Source organism: Ambystoma mexicanum, chromosome 9, assembly GCF_040938575.1.
Source record: "Ambystoma mexicanum isolate Mex_15411 chromosome 9, UKY_AmexF1_1, whole genome shotgun sequence".
NCBI lineage: Eukaryota > Metazoa > Chordata > Amphibia > Caudata > Ambystomatidae > Ambystoma > Ambystoma mexicanum.
In genome coordinates this window covers 249,454,790-249,474,597 of record NC_090931.1, presented here as the reverse complement: position 1 = coordinate 249,474,597, position 19,808 = coordinate 249,454,790, and the positions used below count along the sequence as shown (strand labels likewise).

The 19,808-nt window shown below is 44.4% G+C and overlaps 1 protein-coding gene across 2 annotated transcripts in view; it reads right to left on the bottom strand.

Moving 5' to 3' along the window:
- FEZ1 (fasciculation and elongation protein zeta 1) overlaps nt 1-19,808 on the bottom strand; it is a 341,418-nt gene that overhangs the window by 57,591 nt on the left and 264,019 nt on the right. For both annotated transcript variants that reach the window (XM_069614549.1, XM_069614550.1), the window contains 2 exons: nt 13,518-13,686; nt 11,843-12,117 (listed from right to left, as the gene is read on the bottom strand). In XM_069614549.1, coding sequence (XP_069470650.1) covers nt 11,843-12,117; nt 13,518-13,686 — 444 coding nt within the window. The remainder of the gene's footprint in view (nt 1-11,842; nt 12,118-13,517; nt 13,687-19,808) is intronic.

Below are 19,808 nucleotides of genomic sequence, written 5' to 3'. Positions count from 1 at the left end.
CAGCGAAAATGTTTGCCTACATGGAAGGGACCGTTTGAAATTATAGACAAAATCTCCCCTGTGGCCTACAAGATCCGCATCCCCAAAGGCGGTTTGGCAGAGGGGGAAGACAAGTGGGTCCATATAAATCAGTTAAAGTGCTGCCATCCCAGGCACACTCTGCAACAACTGGAGGAGTCCTCTGCAATACCAGAGGGGGCCGCTCCAGAGTAATTCAGTTCCAACCCTAAAATATCCCATCTATAGTCTCTAAAATATTATGACGCTTGTAAGCCACTGTCTCTGAATTATATCTTGTTTTTCAAAATTGGAATGCTATGTCTATTAAAGTATAAAATGTATATGTCGCCCCACTATATCAATAGTGGGGTAGAAATGTCTATGAATAGGTATTGCCGCTTTCCTTTGTCATCCTAGGAGAAAGAAAACCTGGAGACTGGCCAAGGAGGACGACCGGGGACCGGGAGCAGAGACCCGAGGGGCCCGGGGTACCGCCCAATATTCCCATCAGGACCGGCGAGGAGGACCGATCGATCCAACCGGATGGAGGAAAAGATGCTGAACTGTGCCATTTGCGGAATTGGAAGAAGATGATGCGGACATACCAGTGCGTGGGTCAAAATGTTCTTCGCACCGACTCCCCCTCGACTCAAATTCAAAGTGCAGTCAGGTGGGGGGGCTTTGTCAGGTGTATTGACCCACGTTTGAGTCATTAAGCTGCAACATTTGGTGCTGTGGGCTTAGAAAATCCAAGATGGCCAAAAAGCCCACATGTGCACCAGAATCCAGGAGAACCGCGCAGGTTGTGCGCACACCAAAATGGTCACCTAACCTTCCACCCACCAGTGCGAGCGTGATGGGCCAGGGGTGCCATGGGTCGAATGTGTGCCAAAGGAAAAACAGCAGTGCCCGTTAGCTTAAAAAGCCCTTTGAAATCACCTTGGTTTCTCTGAATGCAAGCTCAAAATGCCTATTCAAACATTGCAGGATATTCAAAAATCTCACTGAACACCAGCAGACATTTGGCAGAATTAAGTTTTGTGTGCATACAAAATCTGGAAAGAAAAAGAGCCCAAAACAATGTTCATAACAAAACTGGCTGAGCTGTGGAGGTCAGCAGCTTAATTTAAACTGAACTGAAAACAACTAAAATTGAAATGTTTAAATTAAATCAGGGACCTACTTTTGAGTGTCACATAGTTTGTAACTGTTGAAATGTCATAGTTTTGAAACTAAGAGTCAGCACTCTAGCTGCATGTGTAAAAATTGTCAGTTTGATTTGAATGTAGAAAACTGGGAACAAAAAGTGACATTTAGCTGAAACCTGGCTTAATGAAACTGGATTCTGCCTGACAACTACCCCCGACAGGAGTTGAAACTGGATCAACAGCTGTGCTCACAGGCCTGGCTGCATTCTGCTGCCCCCACAAAAAGGAGGTGACACCTCTCTGATTGAATTACCTGGCGACTGCAGGAAACGGAACAATGGACTCAGGCAAATGTTATATTGGGGGGGCCGTAAAGTGGCTTCCTCTTGGGAGAAGTGGGAGGAGAAGTGCCTGTGAGAGCCAGCTGAGCTTGGGGGAAGTTGATAAACCAGTTCTTCCACCATGTGATGTGGGAAGCCACACCCCTTTTTGACCAGGGCATAAGTTAAAAAGATAGATAACTCATAGTGCGGACTGGTCAAAATTATATAAGTAATATTATTATTCTTGTGATTTTTCTGTGCACGTTTTAAGAGGCGTTAGGACCCTGTGGTGTATTCTGGGGGGTTGCTAGCGGAAAATAGGGTCTCACTCCAAATGTCTGCATGTTAAAAATCTGACACTTCATCAATTAATGTCTATACTCCTTGCGCACATGTGTGTAATTTTTGGTAAATGTCCGATATTGGTAAACCAGTCAAAAAGCGCAAAATGTTGTCATTTTTGAATGCAAGCCCCCAGGAAGATCAGAGGCGGACAAGCATGGACCATAAGGAATATATAATGTGTACATGTAATTTCAACAAATTGTGTATCTGGGAAATATGTATTTGAATCAAATATAGATTTGTGGGCAAACTGACCAAGGGAGGATCCTCTGACCCATAAACAGACCTCATCATGATGACAATCCATTTCCTTCCCCCAATCATGGGAGAGGGGAGAATTGGTCCAATGACAAGTAGAGAGGGGCAGGCTCAGTTATGCCACGCACACACCCACTTCCAAAACACATAAAAAGAGACTGCTGGGACAGGTAGAGGATTCAATTCCATTTTCTGCGGGACGCTCTGCCGGGAGACTCCAGACTTCACATCCATCAATCTCCAAAGACCAGAACTTTACTTCAGAACTTAAAGCAAGGGTCTAAACCCACAAACTGAGAACTCTTCTCAGCAGGCCTCAGCATCCTTAAAATCATCTGCAAACTATTCCACAGCCGAGCGAGCTGTTTGAATTCTGTGCCAAGAACTTTTGCCGGAACAGCAGACCAGACCCAGACCGCTGTGAGCAGAACCAGAGATCTGGATCGCTGTGAGCAGAGCCGGTGCCTGATTGACCCGCCGAGAAAGAGAACCGCCGCCGGACGTGTTGACCAGATCCGTGACGAGGCCTATTTCAAAATTTGTATTGTGAGTACCTAGCAGAACTGTGCAGAACCAATCTCTTAGTTAAAATAATCTAATTCAAGCTATTTTAAACTAAGTAGAACTGCCTCCTAGTAATCCTGTCATCTGTCATTCTAAAGCTGCGAGCTTTCATCTGTCATTCTAAAGCTGCAAACTGTCACCTGTCATTTTGAGTTTTACTTTAAATCCGAAAATCTACCTTTATTAAATCGTCCGTATCTCTTGAACCATTTGGGCTAGGAACAAAACTTTCATTTTAAAGCTGTGATTCTAGGCTTTCCAACGAACCTAGAACCGACTTCCTACTCCCTATACTTTTTCCGCAATCGTGATTTACGCACTCGCAAAATTTACCGCGATTTGCGATTTGGCTCCATTTCTCCACTTGTCAAAATAGCAGCTCCATTCTTTCCTTTGTTAAAAATCCGTTTGCAACCTGGTAATAACTCATAGAGCATTGCTAAAGTGAGCCTGAACTAATACCAACAAGCATCTCTCACTCACCCTAAATCTCTAGAGGGAATTAAAATCAGTTAGCACATTTTCCCATCCATTGCCATCACATTCAAAGCATTTTTGGGCCTGTGTTTCAAACCTCTACCTATTTTCATCTCAGCTTGTTGGAGGGGGAACTGCATTTCATATTGCATTTTGTTGGGATTCTTGAAGACTGTGTGCTCTCCTACCATTTCTTACATTGCATAGGGAGGGGGGGGGGTGAATTGTCAAGGAAAAGTGATTACATTGTCAAGTTATTTTCTGTACTGCATTTCATTCATCATTGAGTTTCCTTGAAACATATAAAGCATTATTTCCCACCTTATTCTTCTGTTCCTATTCATAAATTACCTCTTGCTGATTACTGCTCATATTCACAAGTGTAATATCCATTATCAATTTATTTATAGAAGTGTGATATATATATATATATTGTTTAAATTTTCAAATAAACCTTTTAATTTGCAAAACAAACCTACTTCTTGGCTCAGTGGGGTCAGGGGGATTCTAAGAGGGGGGGTGTTATACAAGGGTTGTCATCCAGAGTACTGAACTGGACATAAAAATACATCAATAAGGGTTTTCCTCAACATCCCAGACTAGGCATTGACTTGGCTGTAGTGTTGATTGAATATCGCTTACAGCGGCAAGGGGCCTGACTCACCTCCAGCTCTTAGCGGAAGGTGAATCAGGCCCCTTACCAGCAGACTCGTAGTTGGCCAGTGTGGTAACATGCCGCTTTGCGTTAATACCAGCACGTTAATACTGCACCGGCTAACTAATAATGAGGCCCAAAGAATTGCAACAGCAATCACTTAGAATCCTTGTTGCTTATACATATTCCGGTTTATAGTCATAATGTCGAAAAAAAAATGTCGACAGACAAAAATGTCGAAAAAAAATGTCGAAAATAATAATGTCGACATCCTATACTTATAATGTAAAAAGTCATTTTTTCGAAAAAAAAATGTCGACATTTTTTTTTGTTGACATTATGACTATAAACCCTTAAAACTATCAACACCTCACCCAACACCCTCCTGCAACCCCCCCACACCCCCACCACAACCCTCCCACCCCTCATACTCAACACATTCTAATTATATATTTATTTATTTATTTATTTATTCAATAAATAAATAACAAAAAAGAGTATCATTTACTATTGGGGGGGTCCCCCCCCCCAACCCCCCCTCACCCAACACCCCCCTGCCACCCCCCCCCCACACCCCCCACCACCACCCTCCCACCCCTCATACTCAACACATTCTAATTATATATTTATTTATTTATTTATTTTTTCAATAAATAAATAACAAAAAAGAGTATCATTTACTATTGGGGGGGTCCCCCCCAACCCCCCCTCACCCAACACCCCCCTGCCACCCCCCCACACCCCCTCCAACCACCCTCCCACCCCTCATACTCAACACAATCTATTATATATTTATTTATTTATTTATTCTTACAATAAGTACACAATTTCGAAAAAATATCGAAAAATGTCGACATTTTTGTTTGTCGACATTATTGTTTTTCGACATTTATTTGTCGACATTTTGACTGTCGACATTTTGACTGTCGACATTATGACTGCACACCACATATTCCTTTGTGAATATTTCCTACTATACTATCATACATGTTTTCTTGTGCATCTGACGCTTTTTGAATCTTCTTTTTTTATGGAAATATCATGATTTCACCCTTTGTTCCCTAATAACAATTCTGTCTTTTGTTGCTCAAAGAGCAACTAGCAGGCATTGTTACAATAATCTGTATTTGTTGTACTCACAGTACATAGAAATAGCTACTTCCCTCCCAATCTGTTTAACCTCCAATGTTATTGAAGCAAGGTGATTCTGAGGGTAGTCCCACTGAAGTCAATGGAGGTGAACTTTTCTGAAAGTCTAATGAAGGTTTGATGGAATGTTGATCCCATTGATGTCTATTGGGGCAGGTGGTATCACTGGAGGAAGACAGTGACAATGACTCCAAGAAGAGTTTCGCTCTCTAAATGTGGGTGAGTTGAGAACCAGAGACAAATATTGATGTATTTCTCCTTGGAGAGATACTGAGTCTGAGTGAGATCTCACTATCGATGTTGTTCCAGGGTTCTTCTGGCAGGTTACCTCAGCAGACCCCATTTTCTCTGCAGACTTCTTATCAAGCAGGCACATACATATATTCATGAGACTTCCTTCTCTTGCTCTCTCTGCCTCTCTCTTTCTCTCTTTTGCTCTCTCTGTCTCTCCCTCTCAACTGATACGAGGTTACTCCCCATTTATTTCGGCGTCCCAATGAATTTAATTGGGAATAGCTAGGAATTCTGCTAATCCTTGCTGCCATACTACCTGCCACAAAACCATCTCATTTACGTCCACCTGCAAGCGGCCAATTTCACTGGCTTTGTGTTAGCCGACCCTAAATCAATTTGAGCGATAAAACAGGCGATATTTCCAAATACCACGTGTCTCACTACAACCACCAGACTCTTAAAGAGGTCCTTTGTCTACTCTCTCTTCCTTGTTTTCTTTGTTGCAGGCAGAGCTCTGAAGTAAGCTCATGCACTGTTGTGTTATCTTACCAGCTGCGCCCAAGAGAAGAGACACTTGGGGGTCGGTACTTCCATGGAAGCGGCCCGTGGCTCTGCCCCTTTTCAACCTCCATATTTGCCATGCAGTCACGAGTTCTCTTTATGCTCCTCTATCAAGCAAGTCCTTGCCTACAATGGTTTTAGGGAGGGTGCTCTGGTTTCTCCTTGTACTAGGCAGCTCAGCTCAGCATAAAACAGTATAAAACCAATTAACATAACATATCAGTGCCAGTATTAGTAGATATTGTGGACATGGCATCATGAAGGTGTTTCAGTGTGGCAATGCTGGAGTATACTGAGGAAACAGTGACCTGGTAATTGTGTTTTACAGTGGTAATGCTGGTTTATGTTGTGGGCAGAGGGCATCATGAAAACATGTTGTAAAAGGTTCCTATGTACTGTTGGTGACCTGCATCATTGGTTGGATATTATAATATTAACCTTCTGAAATGGTTGCAAAATATAAGGCTTTTAACCGAATTGTTCTAAAAAATGTTCCTGTAAAATTCAACATTTCAACTCATTGTTTTACAAATTGACCCCAGTGAGGCCAAAACCCTCTGACCATTGACCACGAAACCACAGCAGAGGGTTCCACTTCCTTGTTACACTTGGTCACTTGCAGTAATTTTGGGAAATACACTTCATAAAATATGCTGACACTCGGTATTATTTTCCATAATTTGTAATCCCCCTTATGCAAGAATGATTCATCATTTTTATCAATACTAGTTCCAGTGCTAGAATAAATAAAATGGTAGGGAGAGGATAACCCTGGCTCCTCTTCTGAGTGAGACCAAGGAAAGGGAAGAAGACTAAATTAATTGGGACCGTAGATTTGGGCTGCATATAGTGTGCACTTATCATGGAGCAAATGCATGGACCAAAAGAAATGAGAAAAGGCCAGTGAGCATAATATTGTCTCAACAGAGTCAAAATCTTCCTCCCATGTTGAGTGAGATGGAAGCAGCTGATTTAAGGCAACCCCCAGCAGGTTGGCCTGGTTGAAGAACAAGTCTGCCTTTAACGAAGCCAACCTGCTTTGGGGAAGCCATCTTGTCCAGAACTGTATTAATACGGGAGGAGATCATTTGTGCAAGCATATTCAATTCTAAATGTATAAGAGATAAGGGTCTTGGCTATTAGGGCTTGCAGTCTAGATGGGGTGCCTGCACCCATTTCCCTCAAACGTAGATGGGGCTGCCATCTCACTAGCCCAGTCTCTGTACTCAGACAGGTAGTATTGCAGTGCTGAGTCACTATAGTAACGGTACACCTACTGTCTCGTCTATCCCTATGATAGGGAGGGCCTAAAGGCAATTACCTATCTTTTTGACTCGCTCAGAGACTTCTTAGGGGACTTAGTGGGGTAGTTTAATTGCCCTAGTGCCCTTATCCTCCAGATTGCCATCTCCTTAACTCTTTTCACTCTCCTCGCCTTAGAACGCTCTGCTTTTTCTCTCTCCACAGTCCATTTGGTCTCCAGACACCTTCTCCTGATATTCTCTCTCTTGTTTCTCTTTGTCTTCTCTGTCTTCCCCCTCCTCCTGTCTCTGTGCTCCAGCTCCATCCTCATCTCCTAGCTCTCCGTACTCTTGTCACCATCTCGCCCTCTCCTGTCTCCACCTCCCTCGTGATCTTATCCACTTCCTTCCAGATCACGCTGAACCCCATAATACCCCCCTCTACCCTCCTGCAACATGCTTCCCCACTCCCCTCTCCTTTCTCTCGCTCACTCTGCAGCCTACTCTCATCCCCTATCAAATTCTCTCACTAAAATTACCCACAAGCACTCTCCCACTCACACCCAAATAGTAGCCCTTTCTCACACATAACACCCTGCCTCGTCTCTGTAAACACTTCAAAGTCTCCTCCAAGTCCTCCTCTAGCTGTTACACACAACTCTTTGGTATTTTGGTCCTCTATGACTACCTCTCTGACCTCACCCATACACCTCTCACTGTCAATTGACTCTGCTGACATGTTATAGATCTCCCCTTCCTGCCTAGAAGCGTCCCCCTTCTTCCATTAATTAGCAAAGTCAGCTGCTTCCTTGCACCAATCTCTGCCTGAGCGCACTCTGCCCAAGAAGGGATACAGCGCTCTAACAATGGAAAGGCAATGGAGGGAAGCCTTTTCAATCTGATGAAGAAGGGATGCAGCAGCCATGCTCACTCGGATGAAGAAGGTAAACATCCCTCTCTAACATTAAAGGGGAATGCACTGATTGAGACCCTGCATAGAGCACTCCAACTATGGAAGGGGAATGGAATGGGGGAGACCCTGCTCACTGATGAAGAAGTGACAGAGCACACTCACTATGGAAGGTGAATGTAGCGAGTGAGACCCTTCTCGCTCTGCTCAGGAAAGGGATAAAGCACTCTAACAATAGACATTTAATGGAGGGAGGGAGACTCTCCTTACTCTGATGAAGAAGGAATACATCTCTCTAACAATATGAGGACGAAGGGATAAACACTCTAACATTGGAAGGGAAATGGATTGGGGCAGCGATTGAAGTGAGCGGGAACGGTCGGGAGCTGTATTCCACTACTTTTATTTTTTTCTGTTTACCATTCCCCTACTTTTTACGACCATATTCACCTTTCTATGAGAGGAATTGTCCATTAAGGTCCCTGTGCAAGTGTAAAGTTGAAATAGGAGACTTAGTCACTAGTCGCGTAGACTATTGCAATGCCCCGACATCAACACTTGTCACACATTGCACTATGCCTCCGCCTACCCTCTCTCCTGCCGAGACCACAGTTCCACTACTTTTTCGGTACACGACGACCACTGGATTGGGGGAGGCCCAGCTCACTCTTCTCAAGAAGGGATAGAGCACTCTATCAATGGAAGGGAAATGGAGAGAGGAAGACCCTGGGTACTCGAGTGAGGAGGATGGGATGCAGTACTCTATCAATGGAAGGGAGATGGAGAGAGGAAGACACTGCTTACTTGATTGAGGAGGAAGGGGTGCAGTACTCTATCAATGGAAGGGAGATGGAGTGAGGAAGACACTGCTTACTAGAGTGAGGAGGGAGGAGTGCAGTACTCTATCAATGGAAGGGAGATGGATGAGGAAGACACTGCTTACTAGAGTGAGGAGGGAGGGGTGCAGTGGCGTGAGGAAGGCACTGCTTACTAGAGTGAGGAGGGAGGGTACAGTACTCTATCAATGGAAGGGAGATGGAGTGAGGAAGGCACTGCTTACTAGAGTGAGGAGGGAGGGGTGCCGTACTCTATCAATGGAAGGGAGATGGAGAGAGGAAGACACTGCTTACTTGATTGAGGAGGAAGGGGTGTAGTACTCTATCAATGGAAGGGTAATGGAGTGAGGAAGACACTGCTTACTAGAGTGAGGAGGTAGAGGTACAGTACTCTATCAATGGAAGGGAGATGGAGTGAGGAAGACACTGCTTGCTAGAGTGAGGAGGGAGGGGTGCAGTACTCTATCAATGGGAGGGAGATGGAGCGAGGAAGACACTGCTTGCTAGAGTGAGGAGGGAGGGGTGCAGTACTCTATCAATGGAAGGGAGATGGAGCGAGGAAGACACTGCTTACTTGAGTGAGGAGGGAGGGGTGCAGTACTTTATCAATGGAAGGGAGATGGAGCGAGGAAGACACTGCTTACTAGAGTGAGGAGGGAGGGGTGCAGTACTCTATCAATGGAAGGGTAATGGAGCGAGGAAGACACTGCTTACTAGAGTGAGGAGGGAGGGGTGCAGTACTCTATCAATGGAAGGGAGATGGAGCGAGGAAGACACTGCTTACTAGAGTGAGGAGGGAGGGGTGCAGTACTCTATCAATGGAAAGGGGATGGCGCGAGGAAGACACTGCTTACTAGAGTGAGGAGGGAGGGGTGCAGTACTCTATCAATGGAAGGGAGATGGAGTGAGGAAGACACTGCTTACTAGAGTGAGGAGGGAGGGGTGCAGTACTCTATCAATGGAAGGAAGACACTGCTTACTTGATTGAAGAGGAAGGGGTGCAGTACTCTATCAATGGAAGGGAGATGGAGTGAGGAAGACACTGCTTACTAGAGTGAGGAGGGAGGGGTGCAGTACTCTATCAATGGGAGGGAGATGGAGCGAGGAAGACACTGCTTGCTAGAGTGAGGAGGGAGGGGTGCAGTACTCTATCAATGGAAAGGGGATGGCGCGAGGAAGACACTGCTTACTAGAGTGAGGAGGGAGGGAGGGGTGCAGTACTCTATCAATGGAAGGGAGATGGAGTGAAGAAGACACTGCTTACTAGAGTGAGGAGGGAGGGGTGCAGTACTCTATCAATGGAAGGAAGACACTGCTTACTTGATTGAAGAGGAAGGGGTGCAGTACTCTATCAATGGAAGGGAGATGGAGTGAGGAAGACACTGCTTACTAGAGTGAGGAGGGAGGGGTGCAGTACTCTATCAATGGGAGGGAGATGGAGCGAGGAAGACACTGCTTGCTAGAGTGAGGAGGGAGGGGTGCAGTACTCTATCAATGGAGGGGGGATGGTGTGAGGAAGACCCTGCTTACTCGAGTGGGGAGGGAGGAAGGGATGCAGTACTCTATCAATGAAGGGGAAATGGAGAGAGGAAGACCAAGCATACTCGAGTGAGGAGGAAGGAATGCAGTACTCTTTCAATGTAAGGGGGATGGAGTGAGGAAGAACCTGGGTACTCGAGTGAGGAGGAAGGGATGCAGTACACTATCAATGGAAACGGGATTGAGAGACTCTCCCATTGACAAGAACATAGTGGACGACTCTTCCACTGATGGTGTGGATACTTAGACTTACAAGCAATGATAAGATGTAGGGATATATGATGACGGATGAAAGAAGTGGTGGAATATCTGGTAAAAATAAATTCAGACCCTGGTGCCAATTTACATGAAAAAGAAGAGTAGGATGCTGTGTAGGATGCTGGTGAAAGGGAACAACCTGCAGTAATATGATGGGACAGGGCACCCAATGAACCATCATTTTGTTTATGTCGCACATATTCACAAATATTCACCATGAAACCAATGTTCAGCAGATCACGATGTATTAACCCCGCTGGGCCAGCCTCTAGAATATTTCAAAGTGTAAATTAGCTTTGATTGAAGAGAGACTTATGTCCTGTGGTTTGTAATGCTCTACAGTACATACGATTTTTGTTCTCCTTCTACACTAGCTCTGGCAACAAACTAGGCCTGATTAATGAGTGCCTCTCAAGTACCACCCCCACTTTACTTTTCTAATACAATCACAAGCTACCATCTAACCAGCACTCTTAGATCTGCTGACACTGGTCCGGTTGTGGTTCCTAGGTTTAGATGCTCCTCATGTGGGTGGAGATGGTTGTCTGTCTGGATCCCCAGAAACGAGGCCTCCCTGCCTCTGAATACCAGGCCAGAGCTCAACCAAATGCCATACAGAGCACCTCTTATCAGCAGTCACTGATGAAGCCCTAGCCAGGTCCATGATGATCCCCTCCGAGAGGCGAGTCCCCTCGCTGTGCACGCAGTATACATGATCCCAGACTTTCACTCACTGATAAGCTGTGTGTCTTACCTTTAGAAGGGATACCCTCATATTTCATGATAGTATCATCATACTTTTATTTTATTCACTTAATTATATCTTCAATTAAATGTGTCTTGATTGTAGGGAACATGAATAGGTTACACTGTTTAACTTCAGACAAATATAGGTGTTTAATCCAGTGACACTGTAATCAATTTCCTGAGTAAGGTAATCTCACTATTGTCAAATTCTACTCCATCCAGGCATCCTCACCTGGCAAAAACATTTAGCGTTTGTCCACACATAAAGTACATGTATTTAAATAGATCTTAGTGCCTCACTACATAGGTATAATGATGTTTAATTCACTTATTTTAATTGTATGGGAACATGTGTTATCTAATGGAACTTTTGGGTCAAAGTTATCGCATAATACTTATAGGATTGTGCAAAAAGGTGAACGTGGGCATAATGTGTATACAGAATAGGATGGCTCACGTTGATGTGTTGCTATGATGAAATGTAATTGTGTTTAACTATTATAAATGCAATGACACCATAAGGCTAGAACTAGGCACATTCTTTTAAGTGTGTGTATGACAACCCCCTCGCCCCCATCCCCCAAGTGCTTGACATACCTTGATGGGCATCTGGCTACTTTTCTCTGTCCGGTTGCTTTGTAAACTGAGGCCTTTCTCTTTTCTTCTCCTCTTCATCATCTCCCTGTGCTCCCGCTGCTTGTTCTGCACCTCAATGAGCACGGTGATGAAGGAGTTCTTCACCTCCTTTTCGAAGTCCAGCTCGTCCCGACGCGCCAGCTGCTGCACCAGCTCCTCCGAGTAATCCGATATGGCGCTCTCCACCCGATCGAGCAGCTCAGTCAGCTCCAGACTGGACATGTGCCTCAGACCTTCTACAGGTGAACAAGAACACAATGGTGCAGTTTCTTTTAAAGATTTCAATGAGATTTACATCAGGGTGGCACTACAGGGCAAGCCTTCAAGGGAGGGACAGAGATGTTTGGGAAATACCAATTTCTATGAAGGATATGGTTAATGTCACACATCTGATTATGATCAAAAATAGACTGAGAGGCAGATGAAGAGTTAACAAGAGGATTATTAGGGATATGCTCAGGGTTGAGCCAAACTACTTAAACAGAACACACAGATAACAGAATGGATTCACCTTGGTTTGAACAGCTCCAGTGCTTAACCTTGAAATCCCAATCCCCCCTAGGTAGGTGCTCAATGTAGGTCACCACAGTCCTGGGGTTTTAGGTGTCCCTGCACTTCTTTCTTGTCTCTGATCCTTTCTTCTTATCCACTTCTATGAGAAAACCTTTGGGGTCCTGGGTCATTGGTTCACATGTTCTCGCATGCTAGACCAGCAGGAGGGTGGCGGCCGGGTCTGATTAGAACCTTGCAAAGCACCAGAGCATCCACTAAAAGGCTCCACCACCCTCCTCTTCTCACCCCTCCAGACCCTTAACCCACGATCCCTGCATTTTGCACACCACAATGTATTAGTAATAACAAAATGCATTATGGGAAATGTGTTTCTGAAAATGCAAGTCGTGAAAATATTGGCATGAAAAATGATGCATAACATTTAAACATTGTTTGAGCTCCAACATGTTACAGCAACTGGGCAAGAGAAAGTGGTCCTATTTCATCCTTAAGTGGATAAGTGCGCACCGCTCTGTTTCTTTCTCGAATTATTATTTAGTTGGAGTAACTAAGGAACGTTGGAAGAGTTTACTATGTTATTTAACTTGCAATATGGTTGGATTTATATTTAATCTGAAAGTATTTTCATCATTTTATTGCAGTATTCAATGTTTAGCAATCTGCTCAGTCAAATGGGCTGACCTGGTTCCAGTGGAGCGTGACACCCCAATTAGTTGTGCCTATCCAATGGGTTTCAGTTGCTCTCTTGGCTGTACAGTTAGGCCATCACTGCTCAGATCACATCCCCCGTTGGGAGACTGATAACTAAATCTAGCTGCTTTTCATGTTCCCCGACGCCCCTGATAGAGGAATGCACTTAGAGCACTTATAAGGCGCCTTCTTTTAGACCTGACCAAGTCAAGGCACCTACATCTGCTTTTCTGAGTTCCTACTAGCCCTGAGCACTTGGGATGTGCTGTTCTTTGCCGAGGACAGAAAGGTGGTCATTGAGACATATTAGCCAGATACAGCAGGTTTCTTTTGAATTGGAGCAGGGTTATCAACCAGACACAGTGGCAGTGGCACCCTAGCAAACTGAAGCAGGGAGGCACAAGCTCTTGCCCACCCATGCCACGAGCCTTACCCTCGCAGGACCAATTATTGTTCAGCGTCTGCGTCAGAGCCTGCATTTCCTGCAGGAGGATGAAATCGGCCTGCAGGATGGGCTCCGCGTTATCATTTTCCTCCACCTCGTCAAGTTCCTCTTCAGGGTCTGGAGTGTTTTGCATCATTTCTTCAATTTCTTCAATCACCTGTAAACATGAAACAGAGGTGGCTCAGTGTGGGCCGCTCCCTCGCACTGCATTGTTAGTGGCATTGATCATGTGTACAAAACTCTATTTGACTGTAGAAACGCTTGTGTACAGGCATGTTATAAATGACATATCATATTATATCAAATCATATTCTTCGTAGCCCTCACCATTAAGCTCTGAACATCTTTCAATCACTTCTGCAGCTACTTCCTAGCACAGATCATATCCAGATTATTGATGGCTAATTAGAGTGTAAGAAGATCTAGTACTTTCCCTTTGAGGGTGTGTCTATCCCTTATATTTGGTGTTGCACTTCCCGTCCATAAAAGAGAGAAACACACCTTATGAAACTGTCCCAAAATAATGCGAGCAATGCTGAGTGGCATGAACAAATTTATAAGTAAAACTGGTCAAAATGCACTTCAAAGCATTGACTATGTTTGGTAGGCGGCTGGGAGTTGTATTGCAAAACACATGGAGACCCCCTAATCTAAAGAGTGCCAACGTTAAAAGAATGACTCAAGTTCAGGTGTAAAAGATTATTAGCACATGGAAGTCATTGTGTGTCTCCTTTCAGCTAATCACAATTTTTGTCATGCAGTCAATAACTATCTGTATTACATGAACATCAATGAGATTTTCCAGCAAGATTTCTTTCAGCACTTCTTCTATTGGAGAATCTTGTTTTCACTGGACTGTCAATGTGACAGGAACAAATCTAATATGAACCACCAAAGTGAACTCTAAAACATGTAACAATGGTCTTACCTTTGAATCGAGAAACTATTCATTTTCACTTTACACATAATGCAAATTCATGCTAAAACTGATCCAGTTCTATCAAGTTAACAACTAAATGCTTACAGTATAACGACAAACTAGCATTTTAAATATTACTAAATAAAATCACATTTAATTTACAAACATATTTTCTGCACTTTACGCACTATTAAAGTAACATGTTTTATTTCACCATCAGAACTCCAAAATCTTTATTGCTAATACCACTGTGTCCTTATAGCCCTAAAGAGTTTGGGATGGGTCATTATCGCTTGGGGTAGTGACCTTAAACTTCACCACAGGCTTAAGCCTCAAGGTGGGCAATTATCCTCTGGTAATGACCCATTATATTGGACTATTTGGCTACCATAGAGAATGTTTTTTTTTCTGGATGCGTATCTAGTAATTCTTTGACAATACGTTTAAGGTAAGGTGTCAAACAAATGTTCCATTTTTCAGATGCCAATAAAAAAAGATTTGAACTGAAAAGGTAGATTGTGTTGGACTGAATGTCAGTGATGTAATGCTTGTGTCATTCATGGAATGTTAGTGTGCGTCTTTGGAGTGAGTGTTCCACCAGTGTCAGTTAGAGAAGACCTGAGCTGAGTGCAGCCTGGCTGGTGGGCACCTGTTCTCCGGGCCTTACCTTGTGACACCTGCTGGTATTCCTGTGTTTCTGTCCCAGCCTGTACTTCGAGGGAATAAATACCACAACCTACATCCCAATTGAGTGGTCTCCTTCTTGATTCCTGACTGCTTCCATGCAACTACACCCCTAGGACAGGACATACCATAGACCTTATATATAGAAAGGCATACTAAAGTTGTAAGCATCACTGGTTATATTTCCAGTTTTTTGCTGTTTGAGATATTGTTGAAGGCCTAACTGCACACAGAATGTCTCAGCAGTGTTAAATAAGTAAAGAACTTGTCAGATGTGGTATTGCATTACTTCCCAGTTCCCTTAAATCACTGATCCTTGCATTTAGCAAGTTGTGACCCCTTGTCCCTGCAGAGTTCTAAACACCATTGACTGACTCCCTGCCTTTCCTCCACAACCACACATGAATGTATGTTTGTGACTTGCATCCGGCATTTACTGACCCTAGACCTACATTTATGTTATGGTTACGAGTCGTTGTCCCCGATCTTTGTTCCATTACTCTACCCATCCAACACCCAGTCTTTCCATGCAGGCAACCGCTGCACCCTGAAAAGGCACCCTTTCCAGGGACTCCCTCTGCAGGGTCTGATGTACCCTATGTACGCCATTTCTGATAGACGTGACATCCTTGCTGTCAAATAATAACAAAAAATACAAAAATGCTCAGACACAGGTGTACTATAAAGGTTGCCTAGAGACAAACCTCATGAATTGAAGTCCTTTACAGTGCAAGTGCTTTGACTTGCAACAGTCCCTGCCCATGTCCATGCTTCCTCCTTCACACAACAAGAAGAATCTTACCTTTCCTCCCCTTCACCCACAAAACACTGACAATCGTCGCCCCCATCATGTCAAGAATCGACTACGCAAAGAGCCTCTACATCGGGATGCCGGAATACCTCCTGAAGAAATTACAATGCATCCAAAATGCGGCAGCCAGACTCCTCCTCAAACTATCCAGAAGAGACCACATCACTCCAGCACTAAAAATACTACATTGGCTCCCAATCAAACATCGTATCACGTTCAAAACAATGTGCATAACACACAGGGCAATCAGAAGACAGGGAGCAGAATTCCTTCAAAAGAAAATAACAATCTACAAGCCAACGAGAATCTTCAGATCAAGCAATGAAATCCACCTGGAACAAAAACCATGTGTCAAGAAAAAACGAGGTGGCTCCTCCTTCTCCCACCTAGCCACAAAAACCTGGAACATCCTCTCAAAAGAAGTAAGAACTACGAAAGACCACCTAAAATCTTGAAAACTCTTATAAACATGGCTCTTCAACATCTAGGAACCAAATTGAAACAACTAAAACAATCAAACAGGAAACACAAAGAACAGATTGACAGAACATATGCTGGCACAAACAACACCCAAGACCGACTAAGGATAACTCGTACAAGAACAAGAGAGACAACGCTAGGCGGAATAAGGACAATAACGACAACCCCATTAGGACAGAAGTTAGCATACATGCCCAACACCACCAACAACCTTATCCACTCAGAAAGGACGTAGGATACGGGCGTAGCTCGCAAGTAAATAAACCCGAAAGGCTAGGTTACAGAAAAGATAAACTGGGATAAAAGGGCTGGCAAAATATAAGGATGGAAGAACGAAAGTAGCTAACTTAGCATAATGACAGAGATAAAATAGCCTTATCACGCTGAAACGTAATCACTGAAAAGAAACAAAGTCACAAAGGAGACACAATAAGAATATGTATTTCTCCTAAACAACAAGGATACTAACCAACCTCGCAAAACTACTAAAAACCTCACCATTCCTCACACACATCCCACATGCTAACCAAAGACAACTGCACTTCTTAAAACTGCAGCAACCCGCACGCACTTCACCACACTGCAACAACAACCACACCACACAAACCCCCACACAACAGCACACGACGGACCCAGAAACGAATAACACACCAATATGCTTGGGGAACGGTGTTAACTGAACTGAAGCTGCCAACAGTACTTCACAGCTCCCTTGCTCTTCTCCATACTTTGTCATGCTAACACCCCTAACCGGCCCCCTTTGTTTCAGATCTGCCAGAGCACTAGGGGATCCCTCCGGTGGTGATAGTGCGCGGTACAAATATCCTTTAACATTAAGATTAACATGTTCTGACCTTTGGAGATGGTGAACTAGAGCTTAACCTCAGAAAACATGTTAGAAAGCTAGATACTACTACACATTTACTTCATGTGGCAAACTTTACTGAAGCAAGATTGGTGCCTAAAAGAGAGGTTGGTTCATATGGGTAGAGAAACTGGATTGGAGGTTCCTTATAAGGCAGCAGTGAGAAAAATATTTTTGATCATCGCGGGCCATGATGTGTACATGTCGCCACAACACAAATATCAGGAGAGTTCATACATATATAAACACTATTAAATAAATAAAAATAGCAGTACCTGGAGGACATCAGTGTGTGCAGTTATTACATAGGTAGGTTCTGAATGAGGACCTCCAGCATGAACAACATAGCCTTATCCCTTTGTTTTAAGCGTGTTAAGCCCTCACCTCTGACGTTGCGCACAGATTTAGTTCCTTACAGAGGGCCGATTCAGCCACTCATCCTCCCAGGGTCGATAAACTGAGTACCAGTAAATTGGCTAATAATAACAGCTAGCACTGCAGCGCTAAGAAGCAGGAGGAATGATTATCCTATTCAGGAACCTGCCTCTCAATCAAACACACTAAACTCTGTCATCAGCGGTACTCCTTGCTTGGTTTCCTACTCCCTTGTGCCTTTGTCCCTTCTCTTGACCAGCACAAGTCGGGGGCCAGCTGACATTGTGAGGATGCAGCCTGAGGTATCGCTAAAATCCCCCAATGGGGTCCACCTGCAGGGGTGAAGGCATAGTATGGGGTGCCTGCCTACTGGTTATCATGCTGGTCTTGACTGACCTAATGGTAGCCATCTTCAACCAGAGATATCCAAACCCATCCGGAGCACCTGGCGATACCCCAGGTCAAGAAACCCAGATCATGCAATTGCAAAGTTCTGACTTTCACCTTATGAAGAGTGGTGACGTTTAAATGCTTATACATAGGGTGACCAGACGTCCCGGTTCTGCCGAGACTGTCCCAGTAGTTGTCTCGGGAGGATAGCTGAGGGGCAATGTGCTCGTCTTGGAAGCAAGACGACACGGTGCAACACAGGGTCGATCCCCGGGTCCGTGCTTAGAAACCTCTGGGTACTGGGCGCGTTATAAATAACATAACATATGATATCAGTATTTGGTCCTCTGTCCCCCTTTCTCAAAATTATGTTCCCATTGGAAACTGCACTGGTCCTTTGTTTTTTTGTAGTAGGTCTTCATAGCAGCCAGGAAGGAATGCACAATCTCGCACAGAAGAAATGCTGCATTTTACAACGAAAGATAGTGTTCATTTGTGATGAATTAATTATAATGTGTTTCTTTGAACAGTAACACGTAAACCCCCTTCTCCTCCAAATGCTACTGAAGTGTAGTGCCTTGAAAGCCACTTTCAAGAGTTAGTCCTACTCTTATGTTAGTTGCCCTTTCCCGGTTTTTTACTTTTTAAATCCGGTCACCCTACTTATTCTAACACTCCCACGGTTAAAGCAGAACTTAGAATTGCCCCTCCCTCGAGTAAAAGTCCTCCTGACACACAGCACTCACTCACTTTTTCTCTGCCCTGATCTTTATCTATTCGTCCTGTTCCTCTGCCCTTTGGCCTCCCTGCCCCACGCTCCTTCCACTTGTTACCTGGCTTTCCTGCTCTACCTAACCTTGAACAGATAGATGCCTTCTAGCTGCCTAACAATGTAAAGGGAGCACTCCTTCTAGGTCTCTCAGGCACCTTCCAGCATGCCAGGTACAGTTCATTGACCTCCCCACTTGAGTCCAACGCCCGCAGATGTACTGAATTGGACGAGTACCTCCACATCCTCGCCTGCAAATTACATACACAGAAACCACAGAGTCACGAAGCCTTTTATGTGGTGCCCACACTAATCGGTCACACACGCATGCAGAACCAGCAAATGACATAGCCAAACCTACACCACCCTGCAAACATGCACATGGGTGAAAGGATATTCCACCGCACCGTGCTATGTTGTGCAGTTGATCATGCAATGCCTTCTAGTTGCCATAGTAACCCAACAATGTGATTTTTGAAATGCACGTCAGTCTGCATTGCATGAATGACATGCCAATTGTTACGCATTGCGCAACCATAGACCTCCGGATAAAACAGGGCAGCAGTTAAAGACAGCGCCTGGAGCAAAGTGGCCATAACAATCTCATTTGAGCGCTTTACAAGTGACTCTTACCTGTTATAGACATGTAATAGTGATTGCTGGACATTGGCCATACTTTGAGACTAGCTGGAGAGCACTTTGCCATGGTAATTTCGCCCACTTTGCGGCAAGGTGGTGAATTATCTTGTAAAGTGGCGCATCTGGGCTCGGCTCATAATCACACCAATTACGCTCTAACGTTTGCCACAATGTTACATTTTGTGGCCAGGGCTCTGCTGTGTGCTATGAATCCGTGCAACATCAGGCATAGCGCTTTGGCAGGATCAGTTGCTTCCTGTGACTACAAGGACCTGCTGCTTGGAAGGAACCATACTCCCTGCATCATGGAAGGGCGTTTGGATGCGGCCGCTAGATGATGGCCTTTA